Source organism: Amphiprion ocellaris, chromosome 14 (assembly GCF_022539595.1).
Source record: "Amphiprion ocellaris isolate individual 3 ecotype Okinawa chromosome 14, ASM2253959v1, whole genome shotgun sequence".
NCBI lineage: Eukaryota > Metazoa > Chordata > Actinopteri > Pomacentridae > Amphiprion > Amphiprion ocellaris.
Window position 1 is genome coordinate 35,271,258 of NC_072779.1, and position 19,158 is coordinate 35,290,415.

The 19,158-nt window shown below is 41.1% G+C and overlaps 1 protein-coding gene across 5 annotated transcripts; it reads left to right on the forward strand.

Annotated features, from left to right (window-relative positions):
- Window positions 1–615: 615 nt before the first annotated feature.
- LOC111575715 (dachshund homolog 2-like) lies at window positions 616–17,771 on the forward strand. 5 transcript variants are annotated; one of them, XM_035953180.2, is made up of 12 exons: window positions 616–1,228; window positions 4,514–4,623; window positions 12,236–12,358; window positions 13,026–13,160; window positions 13,243–13,379; window positions 13,967–14,111; window positions 14,696–14,749; window positions 15,234–15,388; window positions 15,463–15,619; window positions 15,750–15,860; window positions 16,517–16,573; window positions 16,834–17,771. In XM_035953180.2, exons 1-12 carry the CDS (start codon window positions 774–776, stop codon window positions 16,869–16,871), a joined length of 1,677 nt encoding a protein of 558 aa, XP_035809073.2. In that variant the 5' UTR covers window positions 616–773; the 3' UTR covers window positions 16,872–17,771. The 5 variants fall into 5 exon arrangements, with proteins under 5 accessions (XP_035809073.2, XP_035809075.2, XP_035809074.2 ...); XM_035953182.2 differs by having other exon boundaries at window positions 15,463–15,610; XM_035953181.2 differs by having other exon boundaries at window positions 14,699–14,749.
- The last annotated feature ends 1,387 nt before the right edge of the window (window positions 17,772–19,158 follow it).

The window sequence follows — 19,158 nt, forward strand, 5'->3', positions numbered from 1 at the left end:
GTCTGTGATTCTGTGGTCTGTGTCTCTTTGGTTCTGTGTTCTATGGTTCTGTGTTCTCTGGTTTTATGTTCTGTGGTTCTGTGGTTTTATGGTTCTATGTTCTGTTTTTCCGTGTTGTGTGGTTTTATGTTATGTGGTTCTGTGGTTTTGTGTTCTGTGTTTCTGTGTTCTGTGTTCTGTGGTTGTGTTCTGTGGTTCTATGGTTCTGTGTTCTGTGGTTTTATGTTCTGTGGTTCTGTGTTCTCTGGTTGTTGCTGTGGTTCTGTGTTCTGTGGTTTTATGTTCTGTGGTTGTATGGTTCTATGTTCTGTGGTTCTGTGTTTGGTGGTTCTGTGGTCCTATGGTTCTGTGTTTTGTGTTCTGGATCTTTACCTTCTTCCCTCCAGAATCAGGTATAAGGTTCTTCCTGTGGAACGGCTCTAAATGAGAGAACAGATGACTGATAGAATTTTGATGGACAGCTGTCAATCACTCACCTGTTGGATGACAGAAGCTGCGCCCATCGCCAGGTCCCGTCATCCAATAGGATGTCGGTCCGTGTTCGGTGCCTGCGTCTGATTGGCTATTTGGGCAGAGAGCGGTGGAGGTGCGGAGGAGAGAGAGAGACGGCGGGAATCAGAGAGGAGGTTCTCCGGGTGTTCTGAGAGAACAGAGACCTCAGAGAACATAGAGAACTCAGAGAACAGAGAGAAAACAGAGAACAGAGAGAACATAGACAACTCAGAGAACAGAGAGATCATCCACCAGCTCTTCTCCTCTTTCTTCTCCTCCTCATGGCAGGCTCCTCCACTCCGCCCACCGACCCTCTCCTCCACTCGGACCCGCCGTACAGCGCTCCAAAGCCGTCCGGCTCCTCGCGGCTCCCCGCAGCTCGACTCTCCGGAGCTTTCCTGAGCGGCGGAATCCCGGTGAGCGGCGGCGGCGCGTCGCCGCAGACGGAGTGCCGGATGGTGGAGGTCCACGGGCTGAAGGTGGCCTCGTTCACGGTGAACGGAGCCGAGCTGATCTGCCTGCCGCAGGTGTTCGACCTCTTCCTGAAACACCTGGTCGGAGGGCTGCACACCGTCTACACCAAGCTGAAGCGGCTGGACATCCGCCCGGTGGTCTGCACCGTGGAGCAGGTCCGCGTCCTGCGGGGGCTCGGAGCCATCCAGCCCGGAGTGAACCGCTGCAAGCTCATCTCCAGGACGGACTTCGAGACGCTGTACCGGGACTGCACGAACGCCAGGTGAGCCGGACTAAATGAAATGAAATGAAATGAAATGAAATTAAATTAAAGACTGAGCATGTTTTCATTCTGCAGAAAGAGAATCAAAAGAACAAAACTATAAACCCGGACACAGATTTTTTCTCAGATTAAATAAATAAATATTATAAATGAATATAAATGATAAATAAATATTAAAACCATTTAACTAACAGTCTCAGAAAATCAGAAAATCATTTATTGATTACCTGATTGATTCCAAACCTTTAAACATTCAGTAAAACTACATTAATTTAATCAGAAATAATTACTAAACACAATGAAAAATGATGCAAAAAAGAGAAAATGAATAAAACCTGAAAGTTTTAAACTCAGAATCATCTCAGTTAATTCAGTTTATTTCTGTTAATCAGTTTTCCACTAAAACATCAATAATTCTTTATTATTTTATTCCCAACATGAATCTCAACATTTTATTTCCATTTTAACGTCGATCAATAAAAATTTCAAATATCAGAATCTATCATGTCACTGATTGATTAGTTGATTCATCGATTAATTGATGATTATTTCATTTTGATGTTGGAAAATAATCCCACAAACCTTTTATTCACAGGAGTCGGATCTTTTTCACCTCACTGATTCAGTCCTTCACTGCCGATGGATCAGAATAAACTGATGAATACGTTAAACTGATCAATACTGGAACACTTTTAATTAATGGCAATAATCAGATCATTGATCAAACAAACATTATTTTATATTGATCATTATTAATCTTTTTTTATCAATGAAAACAGATTTTCTTTCATTGAATTATTGATCTGACACTCATCAATTGATCAACCTGCTGATCGATTAACTTGCTGATTGGTTAATCTCTGCCTCAATAAAACTAAAACTAAAACATTGAAAAGTCTCTGGTTTGGTGGTAAAAACCCATGGCAGTGATCTCTGGATTAATCAATAAGCTGACATATAAATATTCTTCAGGATTTGTTGATTTTTTTCTGGTTCATCGGTAAATAATAAGTTGATCACATTATTAATGATTAGACGTCAGTTTTCATGTTGGGAGGATTTTCTGTTTCCAGTTTTTGGAACCACAACGAGAAAACGGCAGAAACCAAAAGGTTTGATGTTTTTACTGATGAGGCTGCAGATACTGATTATTGATAAGTATCAGCTGACTATTTTCTCCATTTCATGAAAAACGTCCTGCAGCCAGAACCTCGTATTTATCATCTAAAACTGTGATGTCCACGAAGAGAAAAGCAGGAAATGTTGTGTTTTCTGTCCTGAAAAGAGCCAAAGACTGTAAACTAATTAATGAAACAGAGTTTCTATCAATCAATCAATCAATCAATCAATCAAAAAACAAGTTTCTGAAATGTCCTTAGTGTGGAAATGTCCCCACAGTGTAAAGGTTGTCCCCACAGTGTTGAAATTGTTCCTACAGTGTAGAAATGTCTCTACAGTGTAGAAATGTCCCCACAGTGTAGAAATGTATCCACAGTGTAGAAATTGTCCCCACAGTATAGAAACGTCTTCACAGTGTAAAAATGTCCCTACAGTATAGAAAAATCCACACAGTGTAGAATTGTCCACTCAGTGTAGAAATTGTCCCCACAGTGTAGAAATTGTCCAGGATCTGTCACATCAGAAAACCAAATCAATCCTCATTTTAATGTCAGTTGAAATGTGTGTGTGTTGCCTCCAGATGTATGTTTGATCACATGTTGGTAGATTACTGCTAAATGAGGATCAAAATGTTTTTTCTGATCATCAAATTATGCAAATGAGCCTCAACTAATTAAATAATTTGTGTGTGTGTGTTAGCGGTGTGTGTGTGTTAGTTGTGTGTGTGTTAGTTGTGTGTGTGTGTGTGTGTGTGTGTGTGTGTGTGTGTTAGTTGTGTGTGTGTTAGTGGTGTGTGTGTTTGTTAGCGGTGTGTGTGTGTTAGTGGTGTGTGTGTTGGCGGTGTGTGTGTGTTAGTGGTGTGTGTGTGTTAGTGGTGTGTGTGTTAGCAGTGTGTGTGTTAGCAGTGTGTGTGTTAGTGGTGTGTGTGACAAGTGTAAAACGAGGACTGACAGCGAGGTTTAATGTGAACCGGCTGTTTGTTAATCAGCTTTATTCTCTTTGTTGTTATGAAAATGGTGATGATGATGGTGTGTGTGTGTGTTAGTTGTGTGTGTGTTCTGATAATGTCTTCAGGCTAGCTTCTCTCCTAACAGACCCATTACTATAGATACTAGTAATATTAGTAATGTACAGTTCTACTCGTACTATACTAATGTAGTATTACCTCGAGCTGCTACTAACAATCTGACACCAAAAATACTGTTTCTCAGTTTCTGGTTCGCTCAGCATTTTCACATCAAATTGGTCCCACTAGGTTAGACTGGAGCCAGTGTGTGTGTGTGTGTGTGTGTGTGTGTGTGTGTGTGTGGGTGTGTGTGTGTGTGTGTGTGTGTGTGTGTGTGTGTGTCTGCGTGCGCGCGCGCGCGTGCGTGTGTGTGTGAGTGCTACATAAAAGACATCTTGTCCCAGTTTAATGAAGTGTGGAAACCCCTAACACACACACACACACACACACACACACACACACACACACACACACACACACACACACACACTGTCTTGAGGAATTTAATTTCGTGTGTGGGCGGGGTCTCGGAATGTCAATCAAGTACTGACCTGTGTGTGTGTGTGTTCCTGTCCAGGTGTCTCTCTAGGGACACAGTGTTCAGCTTCAGAGGACCTCTTGAAGGTCCAGGACACATTTTAATCAGAATCCAAAAATCGACTCAGATTTTATTTTATTTCATAGATCAAACTATTTTGAGTTTAGCTCACATCTTTGTTATTTCAAACTGTGAAGAATGGCTGCACAGATAAAATGTTCAACTTGTTTTTTAATACTTTCTATCATTTCATTATTGTCTATATCATATTAACATACATGTGTAGTAAAATAGTTTTATTAGTTATAATTGTTTTACTTGTTAAACATTAAAGTCTGTAACTGTAATATTTTATGTTCCAGGTCTTAATATTTCATGTGTCCTGTCCTTTCAGTTTATTTTCCTGTCTTCAGTTTCATCCTTTGTGTCTCTGTGTGTGTGTCTCCTCAAGTTGTCCCCTGGGATGATCGACATCCACAGGAGAGAGAGATGAAACAGATTAATTCATGAACATAAGATTCACCTGGAATATGAAAAGGCCAACAGTCATTAATTATTCAGCTGTTTATAAGGTGGAATCCCTTTCAGCTCTGTTAAGGCGGTCCCACTGTGTCCCTCTCAGCTCTCGACCAGGTCGGCCTCCCAAGAGGACTCTGGGCGTGGCCACCATGAAGGATGGCTCCAGGCTCCTCCCACATAGCCTGCTAAGCCCCGCCCTGCTATCTCAGACAGGTGAGTCAAACAGTCAGGTGACCAGAAACACAATAAAATATCTACATCCTGTCTCTTTCAGAGCCCCTCCTCTGCTGCAGCACACTCTGCTCTGATTGGTCCGCAGAAAAACAGGTGTCATATTTCACTTCCTTTTCTGGTTAAAACTAAAAATGTCAATGTCTCAACATGTCAACAACCCTCTGAAGCTGAGCAAAAACTACAACAACTAAAGCAACAACTACAGCAACAACAACAATTACAGCAACAACTACAGCAACAACAGCAACAGCTACAGCAATGACAGCAACAACTACAACAACTAAAGCAACAACTACAGCGACAACAACTACAGCAACAACTACGGCAACAACAACAGCAACTACAACAACTACAACAACTAAAGCAACTACAACAACTACAGCAACTACAACAACAACTACAACAAATACAGCAACAACAACTACAGAAACTACAGCAACAACTACTGCAACAACTACAGCAAAAACAGAAACTACAACAACAACTACAACTACAGCAACAACTATATTAACAACTACAGCAACAACTACATTAACAACTACAAGAACAAGTACAACTACAACAACTACAGCAACTAAAGCAACAACTACAGCAACAACAACAATTACAGCAACAACTACAGCAACAACAACAGCAACTACAACAACTACAACTAAAGAAACTACAACAACTACAACAACTACAACAACTACAACAAATACAGCAACAACAACTACAGAAACTACAGCAACAACTACTGCAACAACTACAGCAAAAACAGAAACAACTACAACAACAACAACTACAGCAACAACTATATTAACAGCTACAGCAACTACAACTACATTAACAACTACAAGAACAACTACAACAACTACAGCAACTAAAGCAATAACTACAGCAACAACAACAATTACAGCAACGACTACAGCAACAACAGCAGCTAAAGCAATGACAGCAACAACTACAACAACTAAAGCAACAACTACAGCAACAACAACAACAATTACAGCAACAACAACAGCAACTACAACAACTACAACAACTAAAGCAACTACAACTACAGCAACTACAACAACAACTACAACTAATACAGCAACAACAACTACAGAAACTACAGCAACAACTACTGCAACAACTACAGCAAAAACAGAAACAACTACAACAACTACAGCAACAACTACATTAACAACTACAACAACTAAAGCAACTACAACTACAGCAACTACAACAACTACAACAAATACAGCAACAACAACTACAGAAACTACAGCAACAACTACTGCAACAACTACAGCAAAAACAGAAACAACTACAGCAACTAAAGCAACAACTACAGCAACAACAATTGCAGCAATGACTACAGCAACAACAACAGCACCTACAGCAATGACAGCAACAACTACACAACTAAAGCAACAACTACAGCAACAACAATTACAGCAACAACAACAGCAACTACAACAACTACAACAACTAAAGCAACTACAACAACTACAACAACTAAAGCAACTACAACTACAGCAACTACAACAACAACTACAACAAATACAGCAACAACAACTACAGAAACTACAGCAACAACTACTGCAACAACTACAGCAAAAACAGAAACAGCTACAACAACTACAACTACAGCAACAACTACATTAACAACTACAGCAACAACTACATTAACAACTACAAGAACAACTACAACTACAACAACAACTACAGCAACTAAAGCAACAACTACAGCAAAAACAATTGCAGCAACAACTACAGCAACAACAACAGCACCTACAGCAACTACAACTAAAACAACTACAACAACTAAAGCAACTACGACAACTACAGAAACTACAGCAACAACTATATTAACTACAGCAACAACTACATTAACAACTACAAGAACTACAACAAATCCTACAGCAACTAAAGCAACAACTACAGCAACTACAACAAATACAGCAACAATAACTACAGAAACTACAGCAACAACTACTGCAACAACTACAGCAAAAACAAACAACTACAACAACTACAGCTACAGCAACAACTACATTAACAACTACAGCAACTAAAGCAACAACTACAGCAACAACAATTGCAGCAACTACAACAACAACAACAGCACCTACAGCAATGACAGCAACAACTCCAACAACTAAAGCAACAACTACAGCAACAACAATTACAGCAACAACAACAGCAACTACAACAACTAAAGCAACTACAACAACTACAGCAACTACAACAAATACAGCAACAACAACTACAGAAACTACAGCAACAACTACTGCAACAACTACAGCAAAAACAGAAACTACAACTACAGCAACAACTATATTAACTACAGCAACAACTACATTAACAACTACAAGAACTACAACAAATCCTACAGCAACTAAAGCAACAACTACAGCAACTACAACAAATACAGCAACAATAACTACAGAAACTACAGCAACAACTACTGCAACAACTACAGCAAAAACAAACAACTACAACAACTACAGCTACAGCAACAACTACATTAACAACTACAGCAACTAAAGCAACAACTACAGCAACAACAATTGCAGCAACTACAACAACAACAACAGCACCTACAGCAATGACAGCAACAACTCCAACAACTAAAGCAACAACTACAGCAACAACAATTACAGCAACAACAACAGCAACTACAACAACTAAAGCAACTACAACAACTACAGCAACTACAACAAATACAGCAACAACAACTACAGAAACTACAGCAACAACTACTGCAACAACTACAGCAAAAACAGAAACTACAACTACAGCAACAACTATATTAACTACAGCAACAACTACATTAACAACTACAAGAACTACAACAACAACTACAGCAACTAAAGCAACAACTACAGCAACAATAACAATTACAGCAACAACTACAGCAACAACAGCAGCTACAGCAATGACGGAAACAACTACAACAACAACTAAAGCAAAAACTACAGCAACAACAACAACTACAGCAACAACAGCAGCTACAGCAATGACGGAAACAACTACAACAACAACTAAAGCAACAACTACAGCAACAACAACAACTACAGCAACAACTACAGCAACAACAACAGCAACTACAACAACTACAACAACTAAAGCAACTACAACTACAGCAACTACAACAACTACAACACAGCAACAACAACTACAGAAACTACAGCAACAACTACTGCAACAACTACAGCAAAAACAGAAACAACTACAACAACAGCTACAACTACAGCAACAGCTACATTAACAACTACAGCAACAACTACAAGAACAACAACTACAACAACAACTACAGCAACTAAAGCAACAACTACAGCAACAACAATTGCAGCAACAACTACAGCAACAACAACAGCACCTACAGCAACTACAACAACTAAAGCAACTACAACAACTACAGAAACTACAGCAACAACTCCACAAAAAGGAACAAAAGAACCGCAAAAAGAAGTCACAAACACTTCTGATCTTCTGAAGCAGCTTTTCTTTAATGCTCTCTCTCTCTCTCTCTCTCACACACACACACACACACACACACACTCAGTGCTTGGGGTCAGACTCCAATCTGTCAGTCATTTTGACGTCAGCTAATTAAGCTGCTAATTTTAGTTCTAATCAAAATGATTCTGACAGAAAACTGCAGGAAACAGATTGAGGGTCAAATGCAGTGTGCTGGATCAGGCTTTTGTTCAGGTTGTTGTTCAGGTTGTTGTTGATCTGGCTGTTGTTCAGGTTGTTGTTCAGGTTGTTGTTGATCCAGCTGTTGATCAGGCTGTTGATCAGGTTGTTGTTCAGGTTGTTGATCAGGTTGTTGATCAGGCTGTTGATCAGGTTGTTGTTCAGGTTGTTGATCCGGCTGTTAATCAGGTTGTTTTTGAGGTTGTTGATCAGGTTGTTGTTCAGGTTTTTGATCAGGTTGTTCAGGTTGTTGCTAAAAATTGTTGTAAACATTGTTGCTGTGGCTCTTCCTGTGATTGTTGCTAAACAGAATCTCAGACTGTAGCTTCAAGCCGCGTGTCCACTAGATGTGATTTTCCTGCACGTCAACACGCTGCATCTGAAAATCTCACGGATGGTGGGCGGTCACTAGCGGACCCAACATTGTCACATCACAGCGGTGGACCAACAGCGGGCCGCTACGAGTTCACATGACCGAGCTTTCAGCTTGACACTCCGGTAGATGAGTTGGATAAACACAGCGGCTCGGCTGTAAATTTTCCCTTTTATTTAGAAAACACTTCAGGGAAAAGTATTTCTGAGAGCATTTGAGGTCAGAAATAATCTGTGCAGCAGCTGAATCTGTCCTGGTTTTATTTCACCGACGGGTAGTTTAGATGTTTGAGGACAGTTTCACGATGCGTGGAATCTCCGTATGCTGCATCCAATTTGCATAAAGTAGGAGTCCAGCCTACTTTATGCAAATGACCTGCAGGTAAACACACCGGATCAGCTGGAAACACACCGCAACCGGACCAGCATGCGGCGTGCAGAGATCCCACGCATCGTAAAACTGTTCTCAAACTAACTCTAAACTAGCTGTCGTTGTTGTCGCTGTAGTTGTTGTTGTAGTTGTCGCTGTGGTTGTTGTGGTTCTAGTTGTTGCTGCAGTTGTTGCTCAGGATGTTGCTGTTGTTTCTGTAGTTGTTGCTGTAGTTGTTGATGTTGCTGTTGCTTCTGTAGTTGTTGCTGAGGATGTTGTTGTTGTTGCTGTAGTTGTTGCTCAGGATGTTGCTATTGTTGCTGTAGTTGTTGATGTTGCTGTAGTTGTTGCTGTAGTTGTTGCTCAGGATGTTGCTGTTGTTGCTGTAGTTGTTGCTCAGGATGATGTTGCTGTATTTGTATATGTTGCTGTTTTTGCTGTAGCTGTTGCTGTAGTTGTTGATGTTGCTGTTGTCATTGTAGTTGTTGTAGTTGTTGCTGTAGTTGTAGTTGTTGCTGTAGTTGTTGCTCAGGATGTTGTTGTTGCTGTAGTTGCCCCATAGTTGTTATTGTTGTTGCTCAGGATGTTGTTGCTGTAGTTGTTGCTCAGGATGTTGCTGTAGTTGTTGCTCAGGATGTTGTTGCTGTAGTTGTTGATGTTGCTGTTGCTTCTGTAGTTGTTACTGAGGATGTTGTTGTTGTAGTTGTTGCTCAGGATGTTGCTATTGTTGCTGTAGTTGTTGATGTTGCTGTAGTTGTTGCTGTAGTTGTTGCTCAGGATGATGTTGCTGTAGTTGTTGATGTTGCTGTTTTTGCTGTAGCTGTTGCTGTAGTTGTTGATGTTGCTGTTGTCATTGTAGTTGTAGTTGTTGCTGTAGTTGTTGCTCAGGATGTTGTTGTTGCTGTAGTTGCCATAGTTGTTATTGTTGTTGCTGTAGCTGTTGTCTTCGTAGTTGTTGTAGTTGTTGCAATTGTTGCTGTAGTTGTAGTTGTCACTGTAGTTGTTGTTGCTGTAGTTATTGGTCAGCATGTTGCTGTCGTTGCTGTAGTTGTTATTGTCATTGCTGTTGTTGCTGTAGTTGTTGTTGCTGTTGTTGTTAATGTTGCCGTTGTTGTTGCTGGTTCATGTTTGGGTTTTTGAGATGTTGACATTTAGAATAAAGAACCACAAAAGGAAGTGAAATGTGACACCTGTTTGTGCGAAGCCAACCAATCAGAGCTCAGTGGGCTACAGGGGGTGGGGTTCTCTTAAACAGACAGGAGCCTGTTTTCAGGAACCTGGTGAAGACAGAAGAGCGGCAGGTTCTGCAGAGATCTGACAGGAGAACATTTAGAGAACGGTTCTCCAGCAGAACCAGGTCTCTCAGAGCTGGAAAACAAAGGTGAACAGTGAAGCCTTTAATGTTTTTTAGAGTCACATACTGAACCTTCCACTCCATCACCTAGCTGACAGACCTGACAGCTTAATGAAAACACACTCCAGCTTTATTAAAATCCTGGGACGTGACCGAGGTCAGAGGCAAAGATCAGACGACTCAGACGAGGAAGAACTCTGCACACATTTAATTAAACGGTAGCGACCCAGAAACAGGAGCTACAGTCCAGCTAAGGCCCTTTACTGCAGGTCTCCCCCATTCTATTCCCCTAGTTTCCTGCCTCCCTCCTCCGTCCTGTACAATAAAACAAAAATATTAAAATAATAAAATACTGAGGAGTCTGAGCACTGGACGTCCTGCAGGTTTTTCCTGCGATGGTCGACCACGCTGCAGCTTCAAACAGTAACAAGATGAATTTATCAAAGTGACATGCCTTTATTTCAGCCTGCATCTTTTTCTTTCTGTTTATTGTAAATCGCTGGGGTGCATCTCAGCATCATGTTTTCTGAAAGCTTTCGGTAATAGACTCTGAGATTTGACAGATTAGAGATTCTAAAAATAAAACAGTGAACAAAGAACGAGTGACGCTGTTTGTCCTCCGATGGAAAAAAAACAAAAACAAGCATCAAACATACATCACCTTACACTGTCATGTTTATAAATATTATTTTATATTATACTATATTATGTGTATTATATTGTACTATATTATGTTGTGCATATTATATTGTATTACATTATGTTGTATAATACTACATTAAATCTATAGAGATATATATATACTATGTATATTATTTTGTATACTATATATATTAAATAATATATATTATAGTATGTTATGTTATATATATTGTACTATATTATATATATCATATTGAAAGTTCTTATATTGTATATTATATTACATTATATTGTGTTTTATGCATTATGTTATATATATTTTTCTCAGATTGTTGGTGGTTTTAATATTTCTGAGTCATTTAATCTTGTATTTATTAATGTTGGAAAACCAACAGTGTCTCATTTTATTTAAATTAACTAGATGTGGAACCATCACAGATTTATAGAGAACTTAAAGATCATCTGCAGCTACTGCTGTTCCTTCAGGTTATTGATCACCGATTGATTGATCTGATATGAAATGCTTCAGTTTCCAGGAGGAGCTGCGGGAGAAAAGAACCTTTCTTTGTGTTGTCAGCTTGTGGAGCCATGGGGGAGGGTCTGCTCGTTAGCAGCAATCCCTCGTTAACTGGTTAATTAATTAGATGAGCCAATTAACAGACGAGTGGCTGCAGGGGGAGAGAGGCGGCCAAGAGACACTGGAGACCGTCAGGCTGCTGGGGTTATTAAGTATTGATCGATCAATGAAGGCCTTCAAGACGTGGAGCAGATTCCTTCACCTCCGTCTGGTCCTCCTCCTCCTCAACTCCTTCTTCACCTCCTCCTCCTTCTCCTGCCATTCCTCTTTAACTCCTTCACCTCCTCCTCCTGCCATTCCTCTTTAACTCCTTCTTCACCTCCTCCTGCCATTCCTCTTTAACTCCTTCTTCACCTCCTCTCCTCCTCCTGCCATTCCTCTTTAACTCCTTCACCTCCTCCTCCTGCCATTCTTCTTTAACTCCTTCTTCACCTCCTCTTCCTCCTCCTGCCATTCCTCTTTAACTCCTTCTTCACCTCCTCCTGGTCCTCCTGCTGCTGCTCCTCTTTAACTCCTTCTTCACCTCCTCCTGGTCCTCCTGCTGCTGTTCCTCCTCCTGGTCTTCCTCCTCCTCTTTAACTCCTTCTTCACCTCCGTCTGTCTGCAGGTCTGACGGCAGCGATGGCCGAGGCTCTGAAGCTCCAGAAGATGAGGATGATGATGGGTTTCCATGGCAATAGCGATCAACAGCGTCATCACAGCAGCGCTGACTCAGAGAACGACGACACGGGTTTGATTCCAAATGCTCAAATGTGTCTCCTTGTTTCCTTTCCTTGTCTCCTCTCCTTGTCTCCTTGTCTCCTCTCCTTGTCTCCTCTCCTTGTCTCCTTGTCTTCTCTCTTTGTCTTCTCTCCTGTCTCCTTGTGTCCTCTCCTCGTCTTCTTATCTCCTCTCCTTGTCTCCTCATCTCCTCTCCTTGTCTCCTCTCCTTGCCTCCTTGTCTCCTCATCTCCTCTCCTTGTGTCCTCTCCTTGTGTCCTCTCCTGTCTCCTTGTCTCCTCTCCTTGTGTCCTCTCCTTGTTTCCTCTCCTGTCTCCTCTTTTCCTCACCTTGTTTCCTGTCCTTGTCTCCTCTCCTGGTCTCCTTGTCTCCTCATCTCCTCTTCTTATTTCCTTGTCTTCTCTCCTTGTCTCCTCTCCTAGCCTCCTTGTCTCCTCATCTCCTCTTCTTATCTCCTTGTCTCCTTATCTCCTTGTGTTCTCTCCTTGTGTCCTCTCCTGTCTCCTTGTCTCCTCTCCTTGTGTCCTCTCCTTATTTCCTCTTCTTGTCTCCTCTCCTGGTCTCCTCATCTCCTCTTCTTATCCCCTTGTCTCCTCTCCTTGTCTCCTCTCCTTGTCTACTCTCTCTGTCTTCTTGTCTCCTTGTCTCCTCATTTCCTCTCCTGGTCTCCTTGGCAGGAGGAAGTGAAGGATCATGGGAGAAGGAGCACGTCCTCCTCTCTCCTCGTTCATCGGTTGTAGCTCCGCCTCCTTCTCGCTCGGCGTCACTGCATCTCAATGCTCTGCAGCAGCATAGCTCGCTATTGGCCAACCGTGAGTCACAGCTCCCCTCTGATTGGACATCTCTGTCAGCTCAGTATTGTATACTCCTCCCCTTCTGTCTCCACCCCCTCAGGTCTGTCAGACCTTCCTTTTATGGTGATGCCACACCCCCTCCTCCCCATGGGCCTGCCTCCAGCCAGCGTTGCCATGGCAATGAACCATCTGACAAATATGGCTGCCGTGTCACAGGTCCAGACAGACGAGAGCAAGGTTAGCGTTAGTACTGATGGTAGCATTCCTAATTACCACAGCTTTAATGATAACTGTGTTGATAACAACCTTGAGAATGTTAATAGAGGTAAGGCTAAACATGCTAATGCTAACAGCAGTAATAATAACAATTCTGCAACTAATAATGTTGATACATAAACTGAGAATGCTAACAGAGCTAATGCAAGAAAGCCTACTGGTAAATGTGCTAATGATGATAGTTTTAATGCTAAGTGTGCTAATGGTAGCAGTGTTAATGATGACAATTTTAATGCTAGGCATGCTAATGTGGGTATTGAGAACGTTAATATAGATAATCAGGCAGGCTACTGCTAATAGTGCTAATGATGACAGTTCTGAAATTAATAATTTTGATATTCAGACTGAGAATCCTGATAGAACTAAGGCTAAACAAGCTAATGCTAACGCATTTCTTGGAGCTAATGCAAGAAAGCCTACTGGTAAATGTGCTAATGATGACAGTTTTATTGCTAAGCCTGCTAATGCTAGCATTGAGAATGTTGTTATAGATAATCCTAGACAGGCTACTGCTAACAGCTTATGCTAACTCTCTCCTTTGTGCTCAGGAGTCACTGATGGGAAGCCCCTCCCCCTGCCCCTCCCCCAGTGATGATGAACTCCACCGCCAGGAACCAACCAGCCAATCACCTTCCCGAGCATCTACATCCTTCTCATCATCACCTCCTCCTCCAGCACACACACCAGAGCTGGGTGAGATCACGCAACGCAACAGCAAATGCTTAGTTTGTATCAGTCATACCTGTGAAATTATTTACCTTATATTGACTGAATGTCCCCCAAAGGCAGCTGAGTCCCCACACTGTCACGTTTAGACATACTGATGTCCCCACACTGTCACATTTTGACACACTGATGTCCCCACAGTGTCACGTTTAGGCACACTGATGTCCCCACAGTGTCATGTTTGGACACACTGATGTCCCCACAGTGTCATGTTTGGACACACTGATGTCCCCACAGTGTGATGTGTAGACACACTGATGTCCCCACAGTGTGACATTTAGACACTTATGTCCCCACACTGTCACACTGAAACACACTGATATCCCCACAGTGTCATATTTAGACACACTAATGTCCCTACAGTGTGATGTTTAGACACACTGATGTCCCCACAGTGTCACATTTAGACTCACTGATGTCCCCACAGTGTGACGTTTAGACACACCGATGTCCCCACAGTGTGACATTTAACCACACCGATGTCTCCACAATGTCAGTTATGCAGGAACAAACATGGTGAATCACACTGGTGATGTTTTCATCTCCGTCAGCAGATGCAGAAAGAGTGGCGCCAGAAAACAGTAAAGAAGCACCAAAAGAAAAAGGTTTGTGTGTGTGTGTGTGTGTGTGTGTGTGTGTGTGTGTGTGTGTGTGTGTGTGAGAGTGTGTGTGAGGACACAGCAGATGGTACATGAACTGCACCGTGTCCTCAAGCATCTGTACTCTATTTTATTTTATTATAAACACTCAAACACGTGACTCTGGTTTTATATTTTTATGGTTTTATGTTTTTATGTTTTTTTCATTTTAGGATTTTATAGTCTTATAGTTCTATGGTTTTATAGTTTTATGGTTTTGTAGTTTTATCATCATAGTTTTCTGTTTTTATGATTGCATAGTTTTATAGTCTTATAGTTTTATAGTTTTGTGGTTTTATCATTGTTATATTTCAGTTTGATACATTTTAGGAACAGATGAACCAATCAGGAAACAGAAGTGATCAATAAAACAACCAGAAGGTTTTCTAAATGTTCAGGAAAAACAGAAGCTAGGTCTACGTCTGATTGGTCGTCACTCTGTTACCTGCAGATGACAGCCTGTTGCCCCTCCCCCTCCTCAAACCGACCTATGAGAAGCTGGCTCTCACCTCTCAGCCACTGTCAATCAGCCACACAAACACCTTTGCTCCGTTCCTATTGGCTGAGGGCCTGTCGTCCATGGAGACGCTGCTGACCAACATCCAGGTGAGAGATGGTGACGATAACGAGACGTTAATTACGGCTCCACAGGTGATGGCGGTCTAACTGTGTGTCCTCAGGGGCTCCTGAAGGTGGCGCTGGAGAGCGTTCGCTGTCAGGACCAGCAGAACCAGCTGGAGAGGAAGGAGCTGAAGCTGGAGCTGGACCAAGAACGAGATGCAAGACAGGCGCTGCAGAGACACCTGAGCTCCGAGCTGCACAGCAGAGGTGAGACAGGTGAGACAGGTGAGACACCTTAGCTAAACTACAGAGTAGAGGTGAGACAGGTGAGCTGCAAAGGGTAGACAGGTGTCTGTGTTCTGGCTGGAGGTGAGACAGGTGTCTGTCTGTCTTCTTTGTGTCACAGCGTCCATCCAGAGGAGGCTGAAGAAGGAGAAGAAAGCGAAGAGGAAGCTGCAGGAGATGTTGGACTTTGAGTCCAGAAGGAGGCAGCAGGTGGAGCGACTGAAGGACTCAGGTAGTAATCCTCATTTATAATGTAATCCTCATTTATAAAGTAATCCTCATTTGGAAAGCAATCCTCATTTATAAAGTAATCCTCATCTAGAAAGTAATCCTCATTTATAATGTAATCCTCATTTATAAAGTAATCCTCATTTATAAAATAATTCTCATCTATAAAGTAATCCTCATTTGGAAAGCAATCCTCATTTATAAAGTAATCCTCATCTAGAAAGTACTCCTCATTTCTAAAGTGATCCTCATTTATAAAGTAATCCTCATTTATAAAATAATCCCAATTCATAATGTAATCCTCATTTATAAAGTAATCCTCATTTATAATGTAATCTTCATTTATAAAGTAATCCTCATGTATAAAGTAATCTTCATTTTAAAGTAATCTTCATCTACAAAGTAATCCTCATCTATAAAGTAATCCTAATTTATAAAGTAATTCTGACATTTATAAAATAATCTTGTAATTCATATAGTAATACTCATCTATAAAGTAATCCTCATTTATAAAGTAATCCTGTCATTTATAAAGTATTCCTCTCATTTACATTAACACTGTGAGGCTAACACAGCGATGCTAATGCAGTGAGGCTAACGCGGTGACGCTAATGTGGCAACGCTAATGCAGCTAATATGTTTTCTTGTGTGGGCCTTTAGATGCAGCAACTCCTGAAAGTGAACTGGAGAACAAACAGGAGAACAAACAGCAGAACGGTAACAGAACGACAAACACCCGTGTTCCACAGTTTAGTTGTGGGTCATTTCTAACGTTCTGCAGGTTCAGAGTTTAGCTTTCAGCGCTGGTTCTTTTCCAGAATTCAGCTCAAATTGTGTGAAACTATTTTACATTCATCCCACTTTTATTATCTCATCATTTATTTATTTACAAAAATGTGAAAAACAGGAAATGTTGCTGCTTTTTGTTTGTTTTCCACCTTAAACTAGACAAACTTCTAGTTTCTGTTTGTCTGCAGAGAACCGAGTGTTCAACAAAACTCCTCTGCTCTTCTGAGACACAGAAGAACACACCTGGACACACCTGCGGGACAGATGAAACTAATGGAGACACTAAAGGACTCAAAAAGTTATAAACAAAAAAACAAAACACCTGTAAGGGGTGGAGCTCTGCTGAAGGGGTGGGGCTGTAAAATTAAAGGCGGAGCTACATCTGAGCTCTTTTCATACACATTGATTCAGTGTTTCTTCACAGGAAAACTTTAGCATTTGTTAGCTTGATCTGAAGTTGTACTGTTACTACATACAGTACTACTGTTACTACAAACATTACTACTGTTACTACGTACAGTACTACTGTTACTACATACAGTACTACTGATACTACACAGAATACTCCTGGTACTACATACAATACTACTATTACTACAAACATTATTACTGTTACTGCATACAGCAGTACTGTTACTACAAACATTACTACTGATACCACACAGGATGCTCTTGCTACTACATGCAGTACTGTTTCTGATGACAGTTTTCTGATTTGTTGTTTTTATTTACTCAAACTGTGACGTTGTTGTTATTTTTGTTGTTGTTGACTTTGTGTGTAAATGTAAACACTGAGCTACAACCTGATCATTATGATTGATCCGTTAGTCTGTATCAGGAACCCGGTTCTCCTCAGAACCAGAACTTTAGAAGTCTGTGAGCTGATCATTGATTTTCTCTAGAAAAGTTTCTGATCAGATCGATGGATCACATGTCTGCCTCCTGCAGCCTGACTGGCCGATTGATGGATGAGTCGGATCTCTGATAGGTCGAGTTAAAGTTGAGTCATGTGAGTTCCATCCTCTGATTGGCTCCTGTGACAGATGACTTTGATCAGCTCTGAGAAGTTATTGATTTGTAAGACTTTTAAACACAATAAACTGATCAATAAAACATATAATCAATATTCACATCTCCTTCCTTCACACTGAGTGTGTGCAGCAGCACAGGTAAATGCTACCATCAACACAGTACTTTGTCGTCATGGTAACCTAAAACGTTAACTCACCTTCAACTACCTGATGATGACATCATCTGAGACTTCATCTGCCAATCAGCTGCTGCCTCAATCTCACTAGCCAATGGAACACAGCGACTGGAAGCAACGTTTCTGATTTGTGAGGACATTTCAGTGGAGTCCTAGCAGAGCAGCGATAAATAGGGTCCCCACATGGACAGGAGGCCAGAATCTGTGTGTATGTATGTACGTGTGCGTGTGTGTGTGTGTGAGATGGATGAAGTTGTGAATTGTGTCATGACATTAACCTGCTGTGCCTTAGCCCATTTTACACACTGTTAACACACACTGTTAACACACATTGTTAACACACACACACACCTCGTTCCCATGGCGACCCAGTTAAGTAAATGAATGATTTCCACCATTTTTAAAACACACATATGTTGCACATTTGCTAATTATGTCAAGTTTCTTAGAAAGATTTCTGTGATATGTAACGGTAAAAATTAACGATAAACGATGAAGAACAACCAGCAGATGTGAAACATGGATATCTGGAGGATTGATCCGGATTGCTGGAAGCAGTTCTGAGGATGTTCAGTTTTTATTTTTCAGCTTCACGCTGCTCCTGAAAGTTAACAAGGACAAACTGAGTTTAAACTTGACCAAAATGTGAGATTCTAAATACAGAAACAGTGGAACCTGGTCTTTGATGTTCGTCCAGCTGAAGCTGCTGGTGGGTGGAGCTCTGAGACCTCGTTAACATCTCGTTAGTGCAGCTGTCCGTCAACACACACACATACACACACACACACACATACACACACACACACACACACGGTAATTAACAGACACTCATAGATAGTAATTTATGGATTAAGACGTCCAGTTGTCCAAACACAATGTAAACAACAACAACAACCAACAAAGAGCTTGATCTCTTAACAAGCTGCTGCATGTTAACGAGCTTAACGACTTCTGGAGCCTTAACGAGATCAACAAACACTCAGTACAAACCTACTGTAACACACAAACACAAAGAAACACAAACACACAAACACAAAGAAACACACAAACACAAACACAAAGAAAACACAAACACAAACACAAAAAACACACAAACACAAAGAAACACAAAGAAACACACCAACCGCCTGCAGGTTAATTCAGCTGAATTCTGGAAATAAACAAGACTGATTTATTTTGTGTCTAAAATCTGAACTTTGATCCAGTTTGTAAAATTAAAGTCAGAAAATGAGATCAGATGACATTTCACTGCTGCAAGATCAAAACTTCCTCTGAAACTGGAAACCAGTAAAACCAGTGAAAACAT